Raw genomic sequence first — 21,891 nt, forward strand, 5'->3', positions numbered from 1 at the left:
CGCCCCGTTCCACCAGGCCGGGCCCGGCGGGCGCCGGGAGTCCGGAGCCCGGAGCTGGCTGGGAGCCGGCAGATCTGCGGCGGAGAGGTGCCGGCGCTCGGGCAGGAGCTGGGCGGGAGCGGCAGCGGCAGCGGCAGCGGCGGCGCAGGTGGCCTGGGTGAGTGGTGGGGCCGCGGAGGTGTGGGCACTCCGGCCTCCCGCACATGCCGGGTCGGGAGCGAACTTTCCCGGTCTGGGGAAGCTAGGGGGTGGAGTGAGGAGAGGGTCCCACACTGGGGTCCGGGGGGCCCGCAGGCGAGGAGCCTGAACAGGGAACCGACACGGAAACTCACGCCAGTGGGTGCACACGCGCGCGCGCCGAGACCCACGCACATAGGACACACGTGCACTCAGGAGAGGACGCGCCCAGTGGGTTACCCTTGCAGTCCCTGGAGCGGCGCCACTGGCCCGCACGGAGCCCCAGCTGACAGGGTGCTCTGCTGTCCCGTACTTGGCAGGGGTGGGAGAAGGGGCTGCCCGGTGACCGCCGACGGGGGCGGGCCGGGTGGGACACCTCCGGAGGTTCCTGCTTCCTGGCCGCCCACAGGTGAAGACTAAGACGTAAACAGGCGCCGAGCACGTGATCGCTTCGCAGACGAGTGGGCTGTGCTTCCCTCGCCCCCGCATCAGGGCGAGGACCTCCCTCCCCAACCCTGGGCGAGTCTCCGAGGTCTCCTGTCGGGCCGTATTCCATTCTCCGCCTCAAGAAATGTTAAGCCTTCCCCCTGAAATGGGAGCACAACGCCCCCTGGAGTCCGGGTAGCGCAGGCCTGGAGACTCTTGGGCTCGGTGGGGTTACCTGGGCTCCTTGCCTTCCTTCACCCGAACGAACACGTTCGTGGGGCCCTCATCCCGGAAGGTATCGGAGGAGGGCGCTATTTCGGGTGGCAGTATACGGCAGCTCCGGCCCCATACCTCCAGTCTGGGGAGCAGCTGCCTGAGAGCCGGTGGGTCCCTTTCCTACCACCACCCCTCCTTGCAGAACTGGGAGCTCCTCCCTTCAACTGTAGGAGCCGAAAACCCACTCGTGCGAGAGTGGGAGTCCTCCTTTCCCAGAGAATGCATAAAGGTAAATGTCCTCGAAGTACGGGAGTGGGCCTATCCCCCTCCCCTAGAAGGGAGGATGAGCCCCCTCCCCCAGGGAATGAGGGAGTGGGCAGCGGCCCTCGCCTCCCTCTCTGCCCCACCCTCCACCCCTACACACACGCTGAGCCCAGCTGCTGCCTGAGCTTCCGGGCTGGCTGCCAGAAAGGGGAGGAGGCTCCTGGTGCCCCAAGAGGCTGGGATCAGGGCAAGGCCAGAGGAGGGGGTCTCTACTGGGGAGGGGGGCTCAGTCTATTCTTATGTGGCTCAGGGTCTGGGGTGAGCCTGAGGGTGGTTGGGCTATGCCTCCCTTTCCAGGGAAAAAGAAAGAAAAACAACCCTTTCCATAGAGCTAAAAATAGAGCTGAGAGCTGGCCAGGGCTGTGGCCTGGAAGGGGGGGATGCTCCTTCCTGGGGCAGAGGAGCTCTGGCAGGCCTTGGCCTTGGGGGTGGGGATGCAAGTAGGGGGTGGGAGGCCTGTCCTTGGCTGGGGGTGTGGGCATCAGCTGACCTGACCAGAGACCCCTCAGGGGGGAAAAAAGTCTTTGTGGTAAAAAATGCTCGTGAAACACCATGGGTATGTGTAAGTTGTCTGACTGAATGAGACCACCAATGTGTTAAAGATGTTTAGGAGAGGAAGCCCATTTAAGATTGTGACTCGGTAGGAAGGACTCTGAGTCCTTGTGAAAGATTGTGCACAAGGTGTGTGACACCCAGTGTGTCTGTGTGTAAGTTGGCCTGAAAGATTATGGAAGGAAGGAACCTGGAATCACGTGATGGAGGAGACTGTGATTGTGGCTGCGTGGGACCGAATGTGGGAAAAGTCGTGTGGGTGTTAGGAAGATTGTGTTGTTTGCGAGAGGGTGAGACTCTCTGTGACCCTGAGAAGACCGAGGGATGTTGTCAGCTGTGGGACTGGTGTAGGTTCTGACTGTAGGTTTGGACCGCCTCACCCCAGTGATTGTCAGGGGGCCAGGGGCTGCCTCTCTCCCAGCAGTGACCTCTCTTAGCAAATGATTCTCAGGGAAGGTTGGGGAGCAGACGGCCGCGCGCGAGGCAGGCCTGGGCTCGCGGGGGGCAGGCTACAGTGCTGGGCAGTCCGGTAGGGGCCCCCAAAGTTGCTGGGGTGGCGGTGTATCCTGCGAACGCGCCGCCTGGTGGCGCCGCCTCCGCAAATCCGAATCTGCCTCCCTCCACCGCTGGGGGTGGGGCAGGCACGGCCCGAGCCCGGGTCCGCGACCCGGCCCTGGGGAGCAGGGGCCCGGCGGCCGGGGCGGGTGGGGGGGCCGGCCCTCCGCGCCCCGCTCGGGACTCCGAAGCCGGAGTGTGTCTTGCGGGGGAGGCTTCGACCGGAGGAGCGGAGGGGGAAGGGCGGCCGCCGTGGCGCCGGGCCCTTTGTGCTGGAACAATGACCAGCTGCCGCTGGCCCCGGGGCCCGGGTAGGGGTGGAGGGTGACCCGCCGCCGCCGCCGAGTCCCCGAGCCCACCGGGCGTGGGGGGTCCCGAGGCCCGCGGCGCGGCCCCGCGTGACGCGGGGTGCTGCGCGTGTCCGCGCCGGGGCGGGGACGCCCCTCGGACCCCTCCCCCGCGCTGCGCCGCCCACTCGGGCCGGACGGGGGCCGGTCGGGCCGGGGGCGCCGCGGAGGCGGGGCCGGGCCGGGCCGGGCCGGGCGCCTCCGAGTGGCCGCGCGCGGGCCGGAGCCGGGCGGCGCGCCTGTGGAGCGCTGGGGGCGGCCCGGGCCGAGCATGGAGCGGCGCGGCGGAGGTGAGGGGGGGCCAGGGCTGGGAGGCGACCCGGGGGCGCCCCCAACTTCGGCGCGGCGGAGGGCCGGTGGGGAGGCGGAGGAGCGGGGAGAGGGGGGAGGCCCGGAGGGGGCGTTGGGGGTCCCGGCTTCCTGGGGGAATGGGAACTCGTCATCCCGGACTTGATCCCGCCTGACTGGTCCTTGGAGTTTGGTGGGGGAGACTTTCCCCAACTCTTCACCCCCCAAAACAGGTCTGTGGGAGTTCAGCTTGGCCAGACCTGCGCGGGCCCCAGCAGCACCCAGCGCCCAGCTGCCCCCAGCTGCCCCCGGGCCCACCAAGGGGGAGTGCGTGTGTGTGCTGGGCCCCCGTGACCACTCGGGGGGTGCTGGGGAGGGCCAGGGGTTCCCTTTCCCAGAGCCACAGCGCATTTCTCAAAATGGAGCCTCCACTTGCCCCTCCTTCTCTCTCAGGCTCCCGCTCTTGGAGCCTGGCCGGCTGGGCCTGCCTTTCCAGAGGCCTGGCTCTGGCTCCCTGTGTGTCTGGCTCTCAGGGCCCAGTATTTATCTCTCTTGTGGGTTTAGGGGCCCCTGGCTCCGTGGGATTCAGGGACCCAGTCCCTGGGTCAGCCTGCCTCCTTGTCTGCCTGACCCCAGGGCCTCTCTGAGCCTTTGTCTCTGGTCTTTTGGGTCCCTGTCTTTCTCTGAGTGTCTGTCTCCTCCCCTTACTTCTCACTTTCTTGGTGCTCACTGAAGTGGGCAAATGCAGAGGTGCCAGCCTCCACTGCCCCCAGGAAGCCCCTTCCCCCCAGCTTTCTCCATGCCCTGGAGTGGTGTGGAAGAGGGCAGCAGAGGGGATGTGCCATCTGCTTAGCTCAAGGCTGGCATTTGGTGGGTGGGCTCTGTTCACCCCCAGCTCCCACCCCCCCAGCTCCTCAACCCTCAGTCTGGACGCCTTCCTGGTTTCAGGGTCCTTTGACTTGAGTGGGGAGGTGGAGGGTGGGCCTGGTGGAATCCAAGTGAGAGTAAAGGGGGACAGGCAAAGGAGTCAGATAATGTGTCTCTCCTTTCCCCGCACTCCAGTAAGTGACAAGAACCAGGCTCCTGCTCACCCAGTTGGCCCTGCTTGCCACCCAGGCTCCCACCCACTCTCACACATGCTCTGTTCACACACACTCCTCTGTACACACTTGTGCACACTCACTTCCTTGTTCCTACGCTCATGTAAGAGATAAGTGAGTTTACATATAGACCTATGTCTATTTGAGCACATCTATCCAAAGATAGTCTCAGTTGCGCTCATACACCACACATTCACACATTACGATGCAATTATTGTGTTTACATATTTCCTAAGGGATCTCGATGCACACACATACTCTTTTATTACATATTAATGCACATATAGGAAAAGTAGGAATACTGATACAACTGTACCAACACACATATACTCACACATACTCATCCCTGATGTTTTCATACATAATCATTTACACTCAAAGTCCTCACTTCCATGCGCCTGTGCAGTCTCACACATACAAATAAGTACAAACACAAACTCCCATTCCTACACGATTCTATGTCCACTTCTTGGCCCCGGCTCTGCATGATGACTTCAGCAGATGCCTGAATCCGGGTCTTCGCACCGGGGGAGGGAGTTCCGGGTGGAGACTCGCTGTCCCCTTCCAGGAAGGAGCAGAGCCCAGGGAGGTGGGGCCCTCTTCCCTGGGCTCCAGGGAAGTGAGATCTGAAAGCAGCTGCCAGAGGTGACGGTGGGGCTTCCATCTTCATCCCCTCAGGGTTACTCTGAAGAATGTCTAAAGCCGGATGGTTTTGCAGAACCAGAGGTTGGCAGCAGGCCTGTGCAGGCTCCTTTAGGCCAGACCGATTGGGTGTGGTGAGGCTAGGAGTTGTCATGGAAGCGAGCAGGAGCCTGCATCCTACCTCTGGAAGGCAGGAGACCCCAGAGGGCACCTGTGGGCTCCCTAAAAGCTCTGGGTTTCTTGCTTGGCCAGCTCCACCCTGCCGCCTCTCCGTCTGGGAGAAACTGAGGCCCAGGTGCGGGAGGCTTGGCACTGCCTGGACTGGGTGTTTATTCCCTAATTACCGTCTGAGTTGCTGACTGTCCCTGAGGTCGCCTCAGCCCCAGCTGCCCTCTAATGAGGCCACCTGTCCCAGGGGACCAGGAACCTGTGTTGGGAGCTGGTAGAGATCTCCCTCCTAAACTTGGGTCCTGGCTTCTGTGAGGGATGTGAGTTTGGGCTGGGGCCTGGGCCCCCGCTGCCAAGGGCCATGCATAACCACCAGGCCTCCCGTCCCCTCGGTGTCCTTGCTCAGAAGGGTCAGTCTTTAGCCCTGTCCAGACTGGAGTTGGGCAGTGATCTGGATCCCAGAAAGAATGGAGTTTCCTGCCAGTGCTTGGGGGAGGAGCATGAGGGACATCAAGGCTTGTACTGATGTCAGGAGGCTGTTTGACCAGGGACAAGGGCTCAGGAGAGGGACTCGGGACTTGTATAGGGAGGGAACTCTGACACCATTACCCTGCTCACAGGTTCCCCTGGAGGCCCTTGGCCAGGCCTGAGCCTCTGTCACCATGGCCATTGTGCAGACTCTGCCAGTGCCACTGGAGCCCGCTCCTGAGGCCACCACTGCCCCACAAGCTCCAGCCATGGGCAGCGTGAGCAGCCTCATCTCAGGCCGGCCCTGCCCTGGGGGGCCAGCTCCTCCCCGCCACCATGGCCCCCCTGGGCCCACCTTCTTCCGCCAGCAGGATGGCCTGCTGCGGGGTGGCTATGAGGCACAGGAGCCGCTGTGCCCAGCTGTGCCCCCGAGGAAGGCCGTGCCCAGCACCAGCTTCACCTACATCAATGAAGACTTCCGGACAGAGTCCCCGCCCAGTCCAAGCAGTGACATCGAGGATGCCCGAGAACAGCGGGCACGCAATGCCCATCTCCGCGGCCCCCCGCCCAAGCTCATCCCTGTCTCTGGAAAGCTGGAGAAGGTGAGGACCAGCCCTTCCTTTGGGGCCTGGGTGGAATCAGGACCCCCCTGAAGAAGCTGGAATTTGGGGGCCGATTCAGAGGAGAGAATTTGAGCTCCAGATTCACCAGACCACCAGACCTGGCTTTTAATCTGACCTCTGCCTCATTCTAGCTGCATGACCTCAAGGAAGTCACATAACCTTTCTGAGCCAGAGTTTCTGTGTCTGTAATATGGAGGCACCAGGGCAGCTTTCCTATGATTTCGTGCACATTCCATCACATAATGTATATCAGTGTTTAGCCTAGGGCCTGTCGTACAACATGTGCTCAATAAATGTTAGCTGCTCAGATTCCTTTAACTGTACAACAGCTATGTGTCTGGCTGAACGAGGCCTTTAACTTTTCTGAGCCTCCATTTGTTCATTTGTAATATGGACATATATTTTGCTCGTATGGGTGTTGTAATGATTAGAGACGAACCTTTTAAATAGCTTGATATAAAGGACATCAGGAGGCCCTCAGCCAGTGGTAGCAATTATTATTAATGTGTGGGGATTGGGGACCCCAGATGGGAGGGCAGGGAATATGATAAGGGCTTTGAAAGATTGGGCAGCTCATCCCCAGTGTCACATGGCACCTCATTTCAGAACATGGAGAAAATCCTGATCCGCCCAACAGCCTTCAAGCCAGTGCTACCCAAACCTCGAGGGGCACCATCCCTACCTAGCTTCCTGGGTCCTCGGGCCGCCGGACTGTCTGGGAGCCAGGGCAGCCTAACACAGCTGTTTGGGGGCCCTGCCTCGTCCTCTTCTTCCTCCTCCTCCTCGGCTGCTGACAAACCCCTGGCACTGAGTGGCTGGGCCAGCGGCTGCCCGTCGGGGACACTGTCTGACTCCGGCCGAAACTCACTGTCCAGCCTGCCCACCTACAGCACCGGGGGTGCAGAGCCAGCCACCCACTCCCCAGGCGGGCACCTGCCCTCCCATGGCCCTGGGCGGGGGGCACTGCCCGGGCCAGCCCGAGGGGCCCCTACTGGGCCCTCCCACTCGGACAGTGGCCGATCTTCCTCCAGCAAGAGCACAGGCTCCCTGGGAGGCCGTATGGCTGGGGGGCTCTTGGGCAGTGGTGCCCGGGCCTCCCCTGACAGCAGCTCCTGTGGGGAGCGCTCCCCACCCCCTCCTCCGCCCCCTCCCCCCCCTTCGGATGAGGCCCTGCTGCACTGTGTCCTGGAAGGAAAGCTCCACGACCGTGAGGCAGAGCTGCAGCAGCTGCGGGACAGTCTGGACGAGAGTGAGGTGACGGTGTGCCAGGTGTGGTCAGCAGCGATGACGGGGGTGGCGTGGCAGGACATCCACCGGAGCTGGGAGCCCAAGGAGCATCTCCCTGTGTGCTGTGGGGTGCGGGGGGGCAGGTGGGCAGGCCCAGACCCGGCTGTCTGGCTTCACCTGCAGGGCGGTGAGGGGTCTGAGCCAGCACCACCGTGTACCATCTTTCAGACTCGAGCAAGACACCTCACAGTACCGAGCCTCGCTTTGCTCAGCTGTAGATGGGGAGATTTCTGGCCTCCTAGGGTTCTTAGGATTAAGTAAGGTAAAAGCTTTGAAGTGCTTAGAATGACGCCTGGCACCTAGGAATTCCTACAGAAGTGCTTGCTCTTAAAGTTGTTTCTAGGATCCTAGCAGTGGTTGTGACTAGACCTACTGTAATTAGCCTCAGGGTTGAATGGAGTCTCCCGTCCCCGAACCCAGCCACAGGCCACCAGAGCAGTCGGTGACCAGGGAGCCATGGGCGGCGGGGAGGGGAGAGCCTCGCTCGAGGCACCCAGGTCCACCTTCTGTCCCCAGGCGTACGAGGAGCGGCAGCGGCCCTGGCCTCGGGAGCGTGAGGCACTGCGGGACGACGGCTTCACCCAGGCGCAGCGGGCACAGCGGGCCCAACAGCTGCTCCAGCTGCAGGTGTTCCAGCTGCAGCAGGAGAAGCGGCAGCTGCAGGACGACTTCGCGCAGCTGCTGCAGGAGCGGGAGCAGCTGGAGCGGCGCTGTGCCACCTTTGAGCGGGAGCAGCGGGAGCTTGGGCCTCGGCTCGAGGAGACCAAGTGGGAGGTGGGCCAGGCCAGGAGGGGCAGGGAGCAGGGCCTAATTGGGATAAGCCCCGGGCACAGGGGTCCAGCCTTCCTCTACCCTCAGCCTGCTACTCCCAGAGGCCCTCCTCATCCTCATCCACCTTGGTGAGATGAAGGTCCCCCTCAGACCTTCCTTTCTGGGCAAGGATCTCCTTGTGCCACCATTTGAGGTTTCCTCACTGGTCGAGTCAAGTGTTCATGGAGCCGGTGGCATTCCCATCCACTGCCAACCCCTCCACCCCCCCGACCAATAAGTCAGAATGTTGAGCCTGCTAGGCACCGGGCACTTTTTAGCTGTTACTTAGAGTGGATCTTTGATCCTCAGAACAGCCCTATGTGGTGGCTGTTGTTCACAGCCCCATTTCTTGAGATGAGGAACCGGGCCCAGAAAGGCTAGAGCCCACCATTATAGCTAGTCGGTGGCAGAGCTGAGATTTGAACCCAGGCTGTGTGGCTGCAATGTCTGCACTTTTAACCAAAACGCTGTGGTGTGTCTCAGGGGAAATGTGGGCACTGCCCTCAATTGCTCCCAGTCCTGCAAAACCTGCCACTGGCCTGTCCCCAGGGCTCTGCAGTACTCTGTGATGGTTTAAAATCACCTGCTTTGGGTCTGTATTTTGCTTCAGCCACTTATCAGCCATATAACCTTGGGCATGTCACTAGGCTTGTCTCAGTGTCTCCATCCACGTCATGGGTATCATGATCAAACAGCCTTTCCCCAAATACCCTTTGTGGTCTCAGGGCCTGACCCTCTAGGAGAACCCTTCTCACCATCCTTCCTGATCCCCTCCCATCCCTAGGTGTGCCAGAAGTCAGGTGAGATCTCCCTGCTGAAGCAGCAGCTGAAGGAATCCCAGGCAGAGCTGGTGCAGAAGGGCAGCGAGCTGGTGGCCCTGCGGGTGGCACTGCGAGAGGCCCGAGCTGCACTACGGGTCAGCGAGGGCCGGGCTCGGGGCCTGCAGGAGGCGGCCCGGGCTCGGGAGCTGGAGCTGGAGGCCTGTTCCCAGGAGCTGCAGCGGCACCGCCAGGAGGCCGAGCGGCTCCGAGAGAAAGCCGGCCAGCTGGACACCGAGGCGGCCGGGCTCCGGGAACCTCACGTGCCCCCTGCCACCGCTGATCCCTTCCTCCTGGCAGAGAGCGATGAGGCCAAGGTGCAGCGGGCTGCCGCTGGGGTCGGGGGCAGCCTGCGGGCCCAGGTGGAGCGGCTGCGGGCAGAGCTGCAGCGAGAGCGGCGGCGGGGTGAGGAGCAGCGGGACAGCTTCGAGGGGGAGCGGCTGGCCTGGCAGGCGGAGAAGGAGCAGGTGATCCGCTACCAGAAGCAGCTGCAGCACAACTACATCCAGATGTACCGGCGCAACCGGCAGCTGGAGCAGGAGCTACAGCAGCTCAGCCTGGAGCTGGAGGCCCGGGAGCTTGCTGACCTGGGCCTGGCCGAGCCTTCCCCCTGCATCTGCCTGGAGGAGATCACCGCCACGGAAATCTAGGGCCCTTGGCCTCCCAGATCTGAGGGAGGTCTACTGCAGGGGAGTGGGGGCAGGAGCCTCAGGTCTGCTGAGGTCCCCAAAGTCTGAGAGCCCCAGAGCTGCTTGTCCCCTGGGTTCCAGGCCTCTGGGCCTCTGCCAAGAACTTGGAGCTGCCCTGTGACCCGGATGGGCGAGATCAAACTCCTTGAAGGTCCCCGTTTCACTGTCACGCTGAGGCTCCTACTCACTTGACCCATTTCACCCCCACTTCTACTGCCATTGCCAGTCTGCCAACAGCATTACTCCCCGGATGCCAGGGGGCTGGGAAGAGGAGGGGGCTCCCTCATCTCCCTCATTTCCACACTCTTCCCTACCCCAAAGCCAGAGAGACCCAGACTGCGCCAGCTGCTTCAGATGTGCCTGCCCCCACCCTGCCCGTGTCGGGGGACAGGGCTGGGACTGGGGTCTGATCCCCAGGCTCCAGCTCTGCAGCCTCTCTCCTGGAGTGAGGGGGCTGTAGTCAGACCAAAGGAAGAACTCAAAATTGTCTTGTTTATTTGTGTTTGTGACCAAGTGGCCCCTCCCCACACCCAGGTTTATGGCCTCATTTTCACTTGTATATTTTTCCACACTGTAAATTTCTTGTACAAACCCAAAGGAAAAAAATTAAAAAATTTTTTTGTTTTTAAAAAAAGATGAGTGTGCTAGGTAAAGACTATGGGAACTGCTTTGACCTTCCCTATCCTTAACTCCTCATATTCCCTGGATATTCCCTTATCCCTCATAGAGGTCATGGGGAGATAAAGAGTGATGGGGGAAGGATAAATCCAGTAGAAAGTGTGAGGTCCTAGTGGACCATGACATGAAATTGTCTCAGGGTTTGAGAAACTAGAAAAGACTTCCATCCTGTTCCTTGCACAGAACGTTGCTTGGGGCTGGGGGATGGATACAGTGACCCCTCAAGGCCCTATCTGAGAGCCCATGTCCCTCAGTGCTTAGGGGCACTATAGGGGACATGAGAAAGTGTCCACCAATCCCAGGCTCCAGACCTTGGCTTTCTTCCAACGTCTCCCTGCCCTGGGAGGTGGGGGGCAGTGAGCAGGTGACACAAGCTATCCAGTAGCACCTTGTCCTTGACATCAAGTTTATCTGGAAAGGACGGAGCCTCAGTGATAGCTGGAGACGGAAAAAAGTGGGGAGCTTTGAGAAGAGGCAAGTCAAGAAACAGTGAGAGGTTCCTGAGTCCCAAGGAGGTTAGCAGGTAAGGTCTGGAAGATAGCAGGAGGATCCTAAGGAGTCAGTGAGAGGATCTGAAGTCAGTGGGAAGAGTCACAGCATGGATGGGGAGAGTCGGGTTAGTATCAGGAGTCTGGAGAGCTGAAGAAGGGATGGGGCTGGCAGTTTGATAGAGGAGCCTGGCATCAGTGGGAGGGATCTTGGTGTTGGTGGGCAGAGCAATTAATGGAAGGTTCTGGGAGGCAGTGGGAGGGGTCAGCGGGCAGGGGAATGGTCAGCAGGAAGGCACTGATCGGTGAGGGCTGGCAAGTCAGGGGATAAGGGTAGTGGGCTGGTCCCAGGGACCCTGACTACAAGCTCCATGGGCTCCCGAGCCTTGTTACGGTAAGCTCGGCGGATGGTATCTACTGCTCGCTGGTGGGTCACCTGCTCCAGGCTCTCTCCATCCACTGCCACAAGCTCGAAGCCAGCCTAGGATGGGGGTGGGAAAATCACAGCCCTCTGTTCTCGAGTCATCCCACCACCCAACCTCTCACCTCCACCAGTTAGGACACTCCTCTTCATCTGGGTGGAGGGGATGGACAATGGGACTTTTGTGCCTGGAGCTGTTGGGGGCAGGGTGAAGCATGGACAATGGCCCTTTGTCCTTTGGGGCTAGGGGTGGAACAGGATGAGCCACCCTCAGGCCCAGGCTGGAGTGAGGGGACAGATTTCTCCATAGGCTTGTTCATCTTGCAGGCCTGACCCCTCTGCACCCCAGCCTCCTCCCATGACCTGGTCTAAACCTGTCTGGCTGGAAGATGAGCTTGTTCCAGCCCCACCCCCGCCAGAATTCAGCTCTGGGCCTCAGGAGTGGGCTTGGGTGCTCTTCACCCACCTGCAGGGCCCCACTGAGGAAGGCAGCCCCCCCAGGGAAGATCTTTTCTATCTTCACCATGGGCTGCACCTTGGACTCAATGCCCCCAGAAATGCTGATGCCTAGTGAGAGAGAAGCACTGGATGAGCATGCAGTCACACGCCTCAAGCCAAAGCTCCCTGAAGAAACCCAGGACCCCAACACCAAGTCCAGGCCCCAACTTCTCCCAAATCCCCAAATTCTGTTACTACTCAGTCTTCGACTCCAAAAATCCTCTAGTTCCCCCACCTCCTAATCTAGAACCTCCCAAATATACCCCCATATCCAAATCTTTTCCTCAGCCCAGACCCCCTAGTTGTGCCCCAAACCCAAGCCCAGGAAACTCACCCAAACCCAAGAGTCCCACCCACCAGGCCCAATCCCACCTGGACTCACCCAAGGACTGTTTCATCTTGGACAGTGTGACTGTCCTCAGCTCCCCGCCAGGGGCCTTCTCGGCTACCTTCCTGGCTGTCCCGCCAGTTACGTTCTCAGAAGGGCCTTGATGGCCTCCCGCCTTGGCCACCTGTCCTGCCACAGGTCGTGGCAGAGGGGGCCTGGCCTTCCGAGGCTTGTGGTAGCGCCCACTGGCTGTGCTCGGGGTGGGGACAGGTGCTGGGGATGGGGAGTGCCTGCGTCCTGGGGACTTGCCCCGGCCCCGGCTACGACTGCGGCTGCGGCTGTGGCTGCGGCTGCGGCTCTGGGCAGGGCCCTGGCCCTGGCCCTGGCTCTGCCGAGGGTCCTCTGGGGTCAGGGGTTCTGTCAGCAGCCAGTTAGGCCTTGGGGGCCGGGTAGCGACAGGGGGTGGCTGGGGACGGGGGGTGCAGGTGCTTCGGTGTGGGGTGAAGGCATCTACTGGCACGTCTTGGAGAGGGGGTATCCCTTTATGAGCGTGGTGGGGAGCAGAGGCACCCAGGGAGAGCTGGAGGCCCCCCAGCCGCTCCCTCAGTTTCCCATCCTCTTCCTCCTCTGAGAAGCCGTTCACAGGCAGCAGGTAGAAACCTCCACGACTGTCTGGGGGAAGAGGGCCAAGGTCAGGCTGCCCCTCCTCACCAGCCCAGACCACCTTGCCAGGCTCCAGTCCTTGCCTTCATTGGTTTGGGCCCAGGAAACCCAAGTTTGCACTTGCTCAGGCTCTTCAATCTTGTGGCTTCAGAAGATTGTCTGGTTCCCTGAAGGAAATCCCTTGTCCACTGGGGCCATGCTTATCGCATCTACTCACCACCTGTACCATTATTTACTTAATAATTGGTTTTAAACCCACTCACTTTTTAAATCTAGTCTATGCAATAATCTGTGAGAAATTACCAGTCTGGTGTGCAAGTCATAGTTTTTCTAAGACACATATTGCAATAGAAAGCTTTAAAGTATTAGTACCCTCAAACCCAGGCAGAGTCCCTCACCCAGGGCCACAACACCCTACGTGGGGGGGGGCAGGGACAGAAGGCCCATTCTCCCCAGGACCCCTACAGTGTGCCCCCTCCCCAGGCTCCCAGACTCTGACTGACCAGGCACAGGTGTGACCAGGTGACGCTTGGGTGGTGTGTCCTGCCGGGCTGGTCGCAAGGCAGGAGGCCGCACTGTTGGGAGAGGAGATCCCATCAGAGGCAGGGCCCCTGTGGGCTGAGTGGGGAGCGCTCCCTGACAGACACAGCTGGAGGTCATCTCTGCACCCCCTCCACTGGGAGACCCTATTCCCATCCCCACCCCCAGCCACTGACCTGCCTGGCCCTTGAGGGCCTCAAAAGCCTCCAGCTCCACGGGCATCACCATGCTATCAAAGCGGCCGAGGTCCGTGGAGGCCACCACACTCCTGTGGGAGGGCCAGGTGACAATACATACAGGGAGTTATCAGAGGTCCCTTTTCTGTCCCCCCCCAAGTGTTCCCCACAACCTCCACCCCACCTGATGTCCCTCAGGAGCAGCAGCTTCGCGGGCCTGTCCAGAATGGCCAGCAGGGGCCTCACCAGGTCCTCCACGCCGCCCTCATGCACGTACTGCAGAGAGAGGCACCCCAGGTCAGACAGCTGGGGGTGCTGCTGGGGCATGTGTGGGGTTCCCCACAGTTAGGAAAGCTCCTCCCCATCCCCAGGCTGTCCCGGGATGGGCTGAAGTTGGTGACGAGGAGGAAGCCTGCAATTGTAGTACCAGACCTACAACAGCAGCAGCAGCAGCAGCAGCTCTGGAACCCGCACTTTTGTAAGCCTTTTACCTATGGTCTCGCGTTCAGCAACCCTGAGAGGTGACGTTGATTTTTCTTGTTTTACAGATGAGGAAACTGAGGCTCAAATTGGAAGGACTTTGCCCTAGGCCACTGGGATAAGGAAGTGTGAAGAGGCACTGGAACCTGAGAAGTCTGGCTCCTGCCTGCGCTGGTGCCGGAAAAGGATGCGCAGGGAGCGGACTCTCCTCCCCGCCCCCACCTCCCAAGCAGAAAGAAGGACTGGGAGCCAAACACTGGGCTGCGGGCCTGGCCCGCCCAGCAGAGGTGCCCTCAGAGACCTACCAATTAGGCTTTGTTCGTGGCTGGAATGGGGACCTTGGGGAAAGGGTGGCTCTACAGAAAGCCTCTCCAGTCAGTACCCGGGGGTGGGAGGTGGAGGCCCTTCTGCCTGGCACTGCCCGCACGCCACCCGCCACACCCCACCAACGCAGAAAAACTGGTAAACTGCACACTTGGAGCCACCCTTTATGGGCAGCACACCGCCCCCTGGTGGTGAAAGGGAGACACGTACTAATTCAGGGAGACCCACGGAGGATCGGAGACAGGAATAGATAGACACAGAGACACCGCAAGCCCTGGTGGTCAGAGTGAGATATTCATAAATACCCGGAAATAAAATATAAACTATGTGGCCCTAAACCACACACAAAGTTACAGGGACCCACATATACCCTTGTCAAAAATACACCCCCTTTGTTCTGGAGAGAGATACATATAACCGCACAGAATCAGTCACAATTGTCCACATTTCAAGTCCACAAACTTGCATTTAGCACCTACTAAATGCTACACCCTATACTGGGCAGTGGGGGCACAATGACAAAGACCCTGTTCTGGATCCTTCAGAAGTCAGTCTAGTGGGAAACGAGGGGCAGAATGAGTCATGTGCCCCAGTGGGAGGGAGCCTGGCATGAGTGGCTTTGCCCCCCTGCAAAGAAACGAACCACTGGTGATGGGGCAGAAGGGGTCTCAGAGGAGGGTGCGAAGACTGGAGGTGGCTTCTTGGAGGCAGTGGCATTTACCCTGGCCCCTTTTGGTTTGTTTCATTTACTTTTACTCTTAAGGATAAATGCAGAGAACCTCAGGAACATTGGGAGGAAGCTGCTCCGAGGGTGAGGTGGAATAATGGATAGACAGAAGTTCAGCTTGACTGTGGGGTACAAGAAGGGCCTCCATGGGGTGCCTGGGTGGCTCAGCAGTTGAGCGTCTGCCTCTGGGTCAGGGCGTGATCCCGGAGTCCTGGGATGGAGTCCCACATCGGGCTCCCTGCGTGGAGCCTGCTTCTCCCTCTGCCTGTGTCTCTGCCTCTCTGTGTGTGTGTCTCTCATGAATAAATAATTAAAATCTTAAAAAAAAAAAAGAAGGAGCTCCACGTAGGCTACATGGGTTGGGACTACTGTGTGAGTGGTGCCTAGAGCTGTGAAGTCCATTACCCACATAACCCTAGGCCATGACCAGCAGAAGATGACGATAGGGTGATGTGGTGACCATGGGACAGAGGACGTTAGTGGTTGGGGAGTCAAATCAGGGAAGCCCTTGAGTATGAGCATAAAAAACTTATACTCGCTTCCGCCAAAGATAAGAGGTTGTGAGGGGGCTTGGGGAGTGTAAAGTTATCTGAGAGGTGGCTTGGTCTGGTGAGATGATGATGAGAGAGCCTGGTCTGGTGAGATGATGATGAGAGCCCAGGGGAGGAGGGAGAAGGGAGGCCAGGAGTTTGAGGCTGCACATCTGAATCACGGGGGAGATTTACTGATCATTCCGGCCAGAGCTCCACACCAGTCTGGCCTCTTGGTGTGGGTGAGGTGTGGGTCAGGTTTGGGCGGTATGTAGGTGCTTTGAGGGGTGTAGTGAGAGGTGGTCCTGGCTCGGGGACAGGGCGGGAGGAACAGAGGAATAATGCAAAAGGAGTGGAACAAAGAAACGGACACAGTGCACCACCTAATGGCCAGATCCCAGATTTGCAAGTTCACAGAGGCTGGTGCTCTGGACCCTACTTGGAGAGTTGAGCACGATGAAGAGTGTAGCCCAAAGGCTCTTAGCTGCCCCCAACATACACCCCATCTGCAGCCCTGCTGCCCACCAGGCCTCAGTGAAGGAACGCAAGAATTACTGTGCCTCAGTATCCAGGTGATACATACATGCCTTAGCTAGACACACACCTCACACATAGAAGGGTCACACAGTTAAGTTGATACACACGTAGGTACTCCACACACACACGTACACATCACACAGACAACAAGAGCCCCACCCTGACCAGGCTGTGGGAGTGGGGGGGGATTCACAAACTACTTCCTGGAAGCCCTCAGCTTGTCCTTGTGCACAAGCTCACACGTCACTGATGCTGGCACCTCATGGGGAGTCCAGCACAGGAAACCTGGGGGCTTGGAGGCAGGAGGACAGTGGAGGGCCTTCTGATCCCCTGGGAAGGGATGACCTGTGCCTCCCGCAGCCTCCCCAGCATTCAGGTCACAAGGACTTCTTCACATCTAACTTGCACCCCCGTCCTGGAGCCCTACTTCTTGTTTGAAGTAGAAGGGAACAGAACAACAGTGCAGATGTTGAGGGAGAACTGGGGTGTGTGGGGGTGACAAGGGATAACAGAGGAGGGGGCCTGCCATGAGGCCGGCTGACCCAGGTGCAGAAGGAGACAAGGGGTCAGGTCAGGGAGAAGCCTGGGTTTTAGCGGACAACGAAGGCAGGGATTGCAGAGACTCACAGACCCCCACTCATCACCTGTCCACTCCTTCTCTCCTTAGCTGAGATATAACCTCCTCAAGGAGGCCCTCCTAGACCATACCACCTAATTTGTACCTTTCGGATTATTTTCTCACATTCTTTTCTTTCGTAGTACTTCACATGATTTGTCACTTGGGTGTTTAGGTTCTAGTTATTGTAGCTTCACTTCCTGTCTGTGAGCTCAGTGTGTGTGTGTGTGTGTGTGTGACAGGAGTGATTTTTGCTTTTACTGACCACTGGCCTCTTGGAATCGAGCGCAGGTACTGACCAATGACAGTGGCCTAAACAAATGAGGGGCTGGGTAGGATGGGGTGACCATGTGCTGGAGTCAGGGGCAGGCTGGAAGCTCACCCGGGAGCAGTGGCGGGTGACCGCCAGAACCTCGTCGTCAGTCAGCAATCGTCGGGCCAGGTCCTGAATAAGGGGCCTTCGGCTCTCCCAGGCTTGCACCTGCTCATCCACCTCAGGCAGCTGGCGGGAGGGGCTCCCAGATCTGGCAGAGAGCAGGGCCCGACACTTCTCCTGCTCTACAGGGAAGGAGCAAAGATGTATGATGGAGCCAGGAGCTATCAGGGGAGGTGGGGGCTTCTCTCACTGGGGTCAGACCACAGAACATGTCAGCCAAGTGGCCTAGATGCCACCGGCAAAATCCCAGCCTAGCCCAGAACCTCCCCAGCACGGTGTCCTCCAGCACTCTGCCCAAGAAGAGAGCTCCAATCCAGATTCTTCAGCCCCAAACACAGATTCCTATACTACTTTATTCCCTCATGGTGTCCTAGTCTAGTGCACCCGGCACCCCAAACATTCACTGTTATAGTACTCAGTGGAGTTCTGGCATGGGTTCCCTTACCTCCCCAACATCTGCCTTTGGGAGTCCCATTAAATTCCCCAGTCCTCAAAAGTGTACCCCAATATCTCTCTGCAGCCCTGTCTTTCCAGGTAAGCTTGGTCCAATTCTTTCAGCTGCCCCCAGTATGCACCCAATCCCCCATGCATGACCCCAAAGCCCCTTAGCTGCCCCCAACATGCACCCCATCTGCAGCTCTACTGTCAACCAGGCCTCGGTAAAGGGATGCATGAATTACCTCGTCTCAGTCTCCAGGTGACAAACTTCTGTACAGGCCCCACTGCTCCTGCTATGAAGAAGAAAAGCTCAGCTGTGAGCTCTGACTCCCAATCTGAACATGGGGCTTGGAGGGCTCAGGGATGGCTGGATCATTGGGTGGAATGAAGAGGCCAGGCTGGAAGGAGGTGGAATCAGGAGGCAAGAGGCTAGGCTGTGTAGGTCTTGGGGGCCACGCTCAACTAGGGCCCTCATTCCTAGATAGTGGGGAGTTAGGGAAGGTTTTGGGTCAAGAGAGGGTGCAGTCTGAGTTCTGCTTGTGGAGATTCATTCAGAAGCAAATGTATGGAGGGAAGATCCCCAAGGAAGAAGCTTGGGGGAGCACCTACCTTCAGGGGACAGAACAAAAAAGAGGAACCTTTGAAGGAGAGAGAGGAGTGGCCAGAGGGATAGGAGGAGAATCAGGTGAGAGCAGGGCCGTGGGGGCTGTGGAAAAAGAGATGGGTTGAGGAAGTGGAGCTGGTCCAGCTTAATCTGAAGAGATTGTCTCTTCCAGGGGACTCTCGCTTGAGGCCCCCAGAAGGGGCAGAGTCTAGCTGCTCATCCTCTGGTTGTTTTTGCCAGCTAACATCCACTCTCCCTCTGCAAACAGCACCTCGGTTTCACCTGGGGACCTCCATTCTCAGTGCATGTACTCTGGGGTGGGCACATGTCCCAGGCTGGCCCATGAAAGCACAGCCATCTGTTGGGCATGTGATGCCAGCTGGGCCAACAAGAGCCTAGGACTTTAGCTGGAACTCTAAGAAGCACCCCTGCCCCTGGGTTGCTAAGCGACAGTGGCCATCTGACCTTGGAGTGGGCCAAAGCTGCATGATAATAAAGCCAACCTAGAAGAAAATGGAACCAAAGATAAAGGGGGCAGATGTCTGATGAGATTGTTTAAACCTTTCAGACCCACTTAAATCAGTAGCTGAGCCAAGGAGTGCTTTTTAAACCTAATTGGAGTTGGGTTTCTGCCACATGCAACCCCGAGAGTCTTAACTCATCCACATTTGGTCCAGTCTCAGAGCCTCACTTAAGAGATGAGAGGCCTCTCTGAGGGTCCCTGGAGGCCCCTGACCTAAGTGAAGCCTGTCCTGGCCCTTCTGCTTGAACCCTGATCTAGAAATGGCCTGGCTCAAGGATGGTTCTAGAACTGGGCGGGGCCTGTGGGCCAGGAGAAGTGAAGCCAAATATTCCCAGAGAGAAGTGTCCTAACACCAGGAGCATAGAGATCTGACCCAAGCCCTTCAAATCCCTAGTTAGGTTATAGCTCTATCAGTTTTCCTTTCTGTAAAGTGGGGAGATGAGACAGTTTAACAATGACTACTACATTTTCTGAGTACCTTCTGTATGCCAATGTCCTTAAGTGATTTACATACGCCCATTCATCTATTCCTCACTATTTCTAAAGATATAGGTTGTTACTCTCACTTTGCTTATGAGAAAACAGGCTTATGGGGGCAAGGGGTTACTCCCAGCTAAGCATAGGCAGTGTGGGATTTAAACACAAAGCTGCTGGATGCCAAAGTGGGCTGAACCTCCTTTCTATCTCATCTGCCCAGGGCTTACCTTTCTCCAGGTCTAGGTGAGGGCGGGGCTTGGCCAGACTGCCAGCGTCCAGCGTCCAGGCCTCTCCCGGAGCATCCCCTGTCAGCCGCCCCTGCCGCCCTCCCTTGAAGAAGAGGTTCATCAGCGTCTTGGAGCGCTGTAGGGCCCCCTTTTCCCCAGAGGATCCCAACTTCTCCTTCTTCCGCTGCTTCTTCTCCTCTGCAGGCAGGAGGGAGCACCCCGGAGGCTGGAGTGGTGGGCAGAAGGGAAGGCCCAGGGCCAGGGGTGTGAAGAGGGATGGAGAGGAGGGACTGGGGGCAGACGGGCCTGACAACCTTGTAGGGAGGTGGGGATGGAGATAGGTGGGCTTGCTTCCCCCAACTTTCCACCTCTCTCGGCCCAGCTCCAGCTCTGCCAGGACACTCCAAGAGGGCTGGGACATGTGTGTCTATGTGCATGTTTGTGTAAGGTGGCAGGGATGGATGAGGGCTGCTTTGGGACCCATAGCTGACAGGAGCTGGGATTGGATTTGAGGGTGGGTTTGGGACTTGGGGCCAGTTTAAAACAGGGCCCAGAGCCGAGTATGAGTGTATTCTGGGGTGGAACTGAGGCTGAGTCAAGTCCTAGAGCAAAGGGAGGTGGGGAGCCCAGGACTGGGCATGAGGCAGGGATTGGACTGGGAGCTTACGTACCCCACAAGGTCAGGTGGCTCTGGGATCTCGTGATGGGAGGCCGGGGTCGGCTCAGGGCCAGCAGCAGAGCAGTCTTTGGGGACTCGGAGAGCGCAGAATTGAGGCGGCGGGTGGGCCGGGGTCCGTCGGAGCGGATGGCCGTGTCCCTGAGGATGACGGTGGGCCTCACGCTGCACCAGGTCTCCACGCGGCTCCCCACATCAGGCTCAGTCTGCATGGCGGTGTCCGCCCTGCCCCAGCCCAGCCCCCGACAACCGGGCTCCTCAGGCCCAAGGCCCACATCCAGGCGGTCGGAGGGCAGAGAGCCCGAGCCCTCAACCGAGCTGTAGGGGGCGCTGGAGGCATAGGAGGAGACGCTGGAGCTGCTCTCTGAGGCTGGGGACAGCTGCTGCAGCACCCCGTGGCTCACTGCGGGCAGTGGAGAAGGCAGGGCCATCTCAGGGGCAGGCCGTGGGCTTCAGGGCCCTGCCACGGTTGCGGACAGGCTTGGGCTGGCAAGGGGAAGGGGGGTGTCGGGTGGCAGCCCAGGCTAGTAGTGCAGGCTCTGGGGAACTGGCTGCTCAGCAGTCCTGCCACTGACTTGTTGAGAGACCCAGGGCAAGTCACTTCTTCAGAGCCCAGGGGAGCCTAGAACTCAACCTGCCACTTCTCAGAGGGGAGCCCGGGAATGGCTCTGGGCCGTGTGGAAGTCCCAAGCAGGTCTTGCTTCTCCTGCCCAGTTATTCCTCAGAGACTCCAACCCACCCTTAGGCCTCAGCCCTTTCCCTCCAACTCAGGGGCCTGAGCCACTTACATCGGTCCAGCCAACAGTACTCAGAAACCATCTCTTTGTAGGCGGGGTACCGGCCAGTCTCCTGGGAAGAGCGTGGTGGGCACAGGAGGGCATGGGGGAGTAGGTGAGAAGGAGGGTGGGTGAGAAGGAGGGGAGGGTGAGAAGGGGGTGGGTGAGAAGGGGTTGGGTGAGGAGAGTAGGTGAGAAGGCGGAGTAGGTAAGGAGCGGAGGGTGGAGGATGAGAAGGGAGAGTGGGTGAGAAGGGAGAGTGATGGGACAGGAGTAAACTTTTCATCCCCATCTCTTTCCAAGTTCATCATGATCGAGACAAAATGGGCCACTTGATTTCTGAACATGCCTCTATACCTCAGGGCCTTGCACTTGCTGTTCCTTATGCCTGGATTCTCTTCCTTCCACTCATCTTCTGGCTAGCTCCTTCTCCCTCTTCAGGTGTCACCTCCCCAGAGAGACCTGCCCTGACCCCCTGACTCAAAGGGCCTTCCGGAATTACCCCTCCTATCTGTCCATTAATTCCTACAGCATTTGTCAGCAGCACACACCTAGTCTGTCTCCCCCCATCCTCCACCGTACCACACTCCTCCGCCCCACCCCCCAGCAGAGACCTTGTCTGTCTTGTTCACCGTTGCAGCTGCAGTACCTGGCATAGTGGCCACCACATAGTACATACTCAAAAATGTTGAATATATGAATGATGAAGGGCCGAGTGGGAGAAATGAGGAGTGTTTGGGAGCACATGAGATGAAGGAAAGAGAGAAACAGAATGTGGGGAGGACTGTGGGAGGGGAAATCAAAGGAGGAGACTTGGGGAGACAGCAGAGGAGGCCCTGAAGGGTGTGCTGGGTGAAGGCTTGGAAAGAGAAGGAGAGCTGAGCAGGGGCCATCACCTCCTCTGCAGCTGGAGTGAGAAGGACCCGATCTCCAGGCAAGTGTGAGACCCGCATGAATAATAAATGCAGGTGCCTCCCTTGAAATCTGATCCCTGGCCTTGGCCCAGCAGTCCTTGCCCTGTGCCCAGGTCCTACCCAAAGCCATGGCTGCCACCACCCACCCCCCTCTGCATTTTCTCCTTTCAAGCCTGGACCCCCACCACTCACAGAAAGGGGTGCTGCCCTAGGTGCCTGGGGAGCAGGACTGGAAGCAGGCCCTCTACTGGCCCGCTGAGTGACTCTGCTTCCCGAGTTACTCTGCCTCTCTGAGCCTCAGTTTCTTCTTCCGTAAAATAGGGA

The 21,891-nt window shown here is 58.7% G+C and overlaps 3 protein-coding genes across 6 annotated transcripts in view; 1 reads left to right on the forward strand and 2 right to left on the reverse strand.

The window, feature by feature from the left end:
• Positions 1-10,124, forward strand: LZTS2 (leucine zipper tumor suppressor 2). 4 transcript variants are annotated; one of them, XM_038578556.1, is made up of 7 exons: positions 7-157; positions 587-898; positions 1,022-1,108; positions 5,416-5,865; positions 6,493-7,155; positions 7,690-7,947; positions 8,768-10,124. In XM_038578556.1, the coding sequence occupies exons 4-7, from the start codon at positions 5,458-5,460 to the stop codon at positions 9,449-9,451; spliced, it is 2,013 nt and encodes a 670-aa protein (XP_038434484.1). In that variant the 5' UTR covers positions 7-157; positions 587-898; positions 1,022-1,108; positions 5,416-5,457; the 3' UTR covers positions 9,452-10,124. The 4 variants fall into 4 exon arrangements, with proteins under 4 accessions (XP_038434485.1, XP_038434484.1, XP_038434486.1 ...); XM_038578558.1 differs by having other exon boundaries at positions 587-1,108; positions 6,493-7,140; XM_038578557.1 differs by lacking the exons at positions 587-898; positions 1,022-1,108 and having other exon boundaries at positions 1-157.
• On the reverse strand, positions 2,205-3,296 carry LOC119866551 (proline-rich protein HaeIII subfamily 1-like). The gene has a single exon (XM_038579230.1). The coding sequence runs from the start codon at positions 3,294-3,296 to the stop codon at positions 2,205-2,207; it is 1,092 nt and encodes a 363-aa protein (XP_038435158.1).
• Positions 9,966-21,891, reverse strand: part of PDZD7 (PDZ domain containing 7) — an 18,645-nt gene continuing 6,719 nt past the window's right edge. Inside the window, 12 exon segments of the mRNA XM_038578545.1 lie at positions 9,966-10,606; positions 11,093-11,137; positions 11,544-11,644; positions 11,958-12,575; positions 13,070-13,141; positions 13,283-13,374; positions 13,467-13,558; positions 16,879-17,054; positions 17,613-17,663; positions 19,202-19,399; positions 19,873-20,280; positions 20,666-20,726. Of these exon segments, the coding sequence (XP_038434473.1) occupies positions 10,319-10,606; positions 11,093-11,137; positions 11,544-11,644; positions 11,958-12,575; positions 13,070-13,141; positions 13,283-13,374; positions 13,467-13,558; positions 16,879-17,054; positions 17,613-17,663; positions 19,202-19,399; positions 19,873-20,280; positions 20,666-20,726 (2,202 nt within the window). The 3' untranslated portion in view covers positions 9,966-10,318.

This window comes from Canis lupus, chromosome 28, assembly GCF_011100685.1.
Source record: "Canis lupus familiaris isolate Mischka breed German Shepherd chromosome 28, alternate assembly UU_Cfam_GSD_1.0, whole genome shotgun sequence".
NCBI classification, from domain to species: Eukaryota; Metazoa; Chordata; class Mammalia; order Carnivora; family Canidae; genus Canis; species Canis lupus.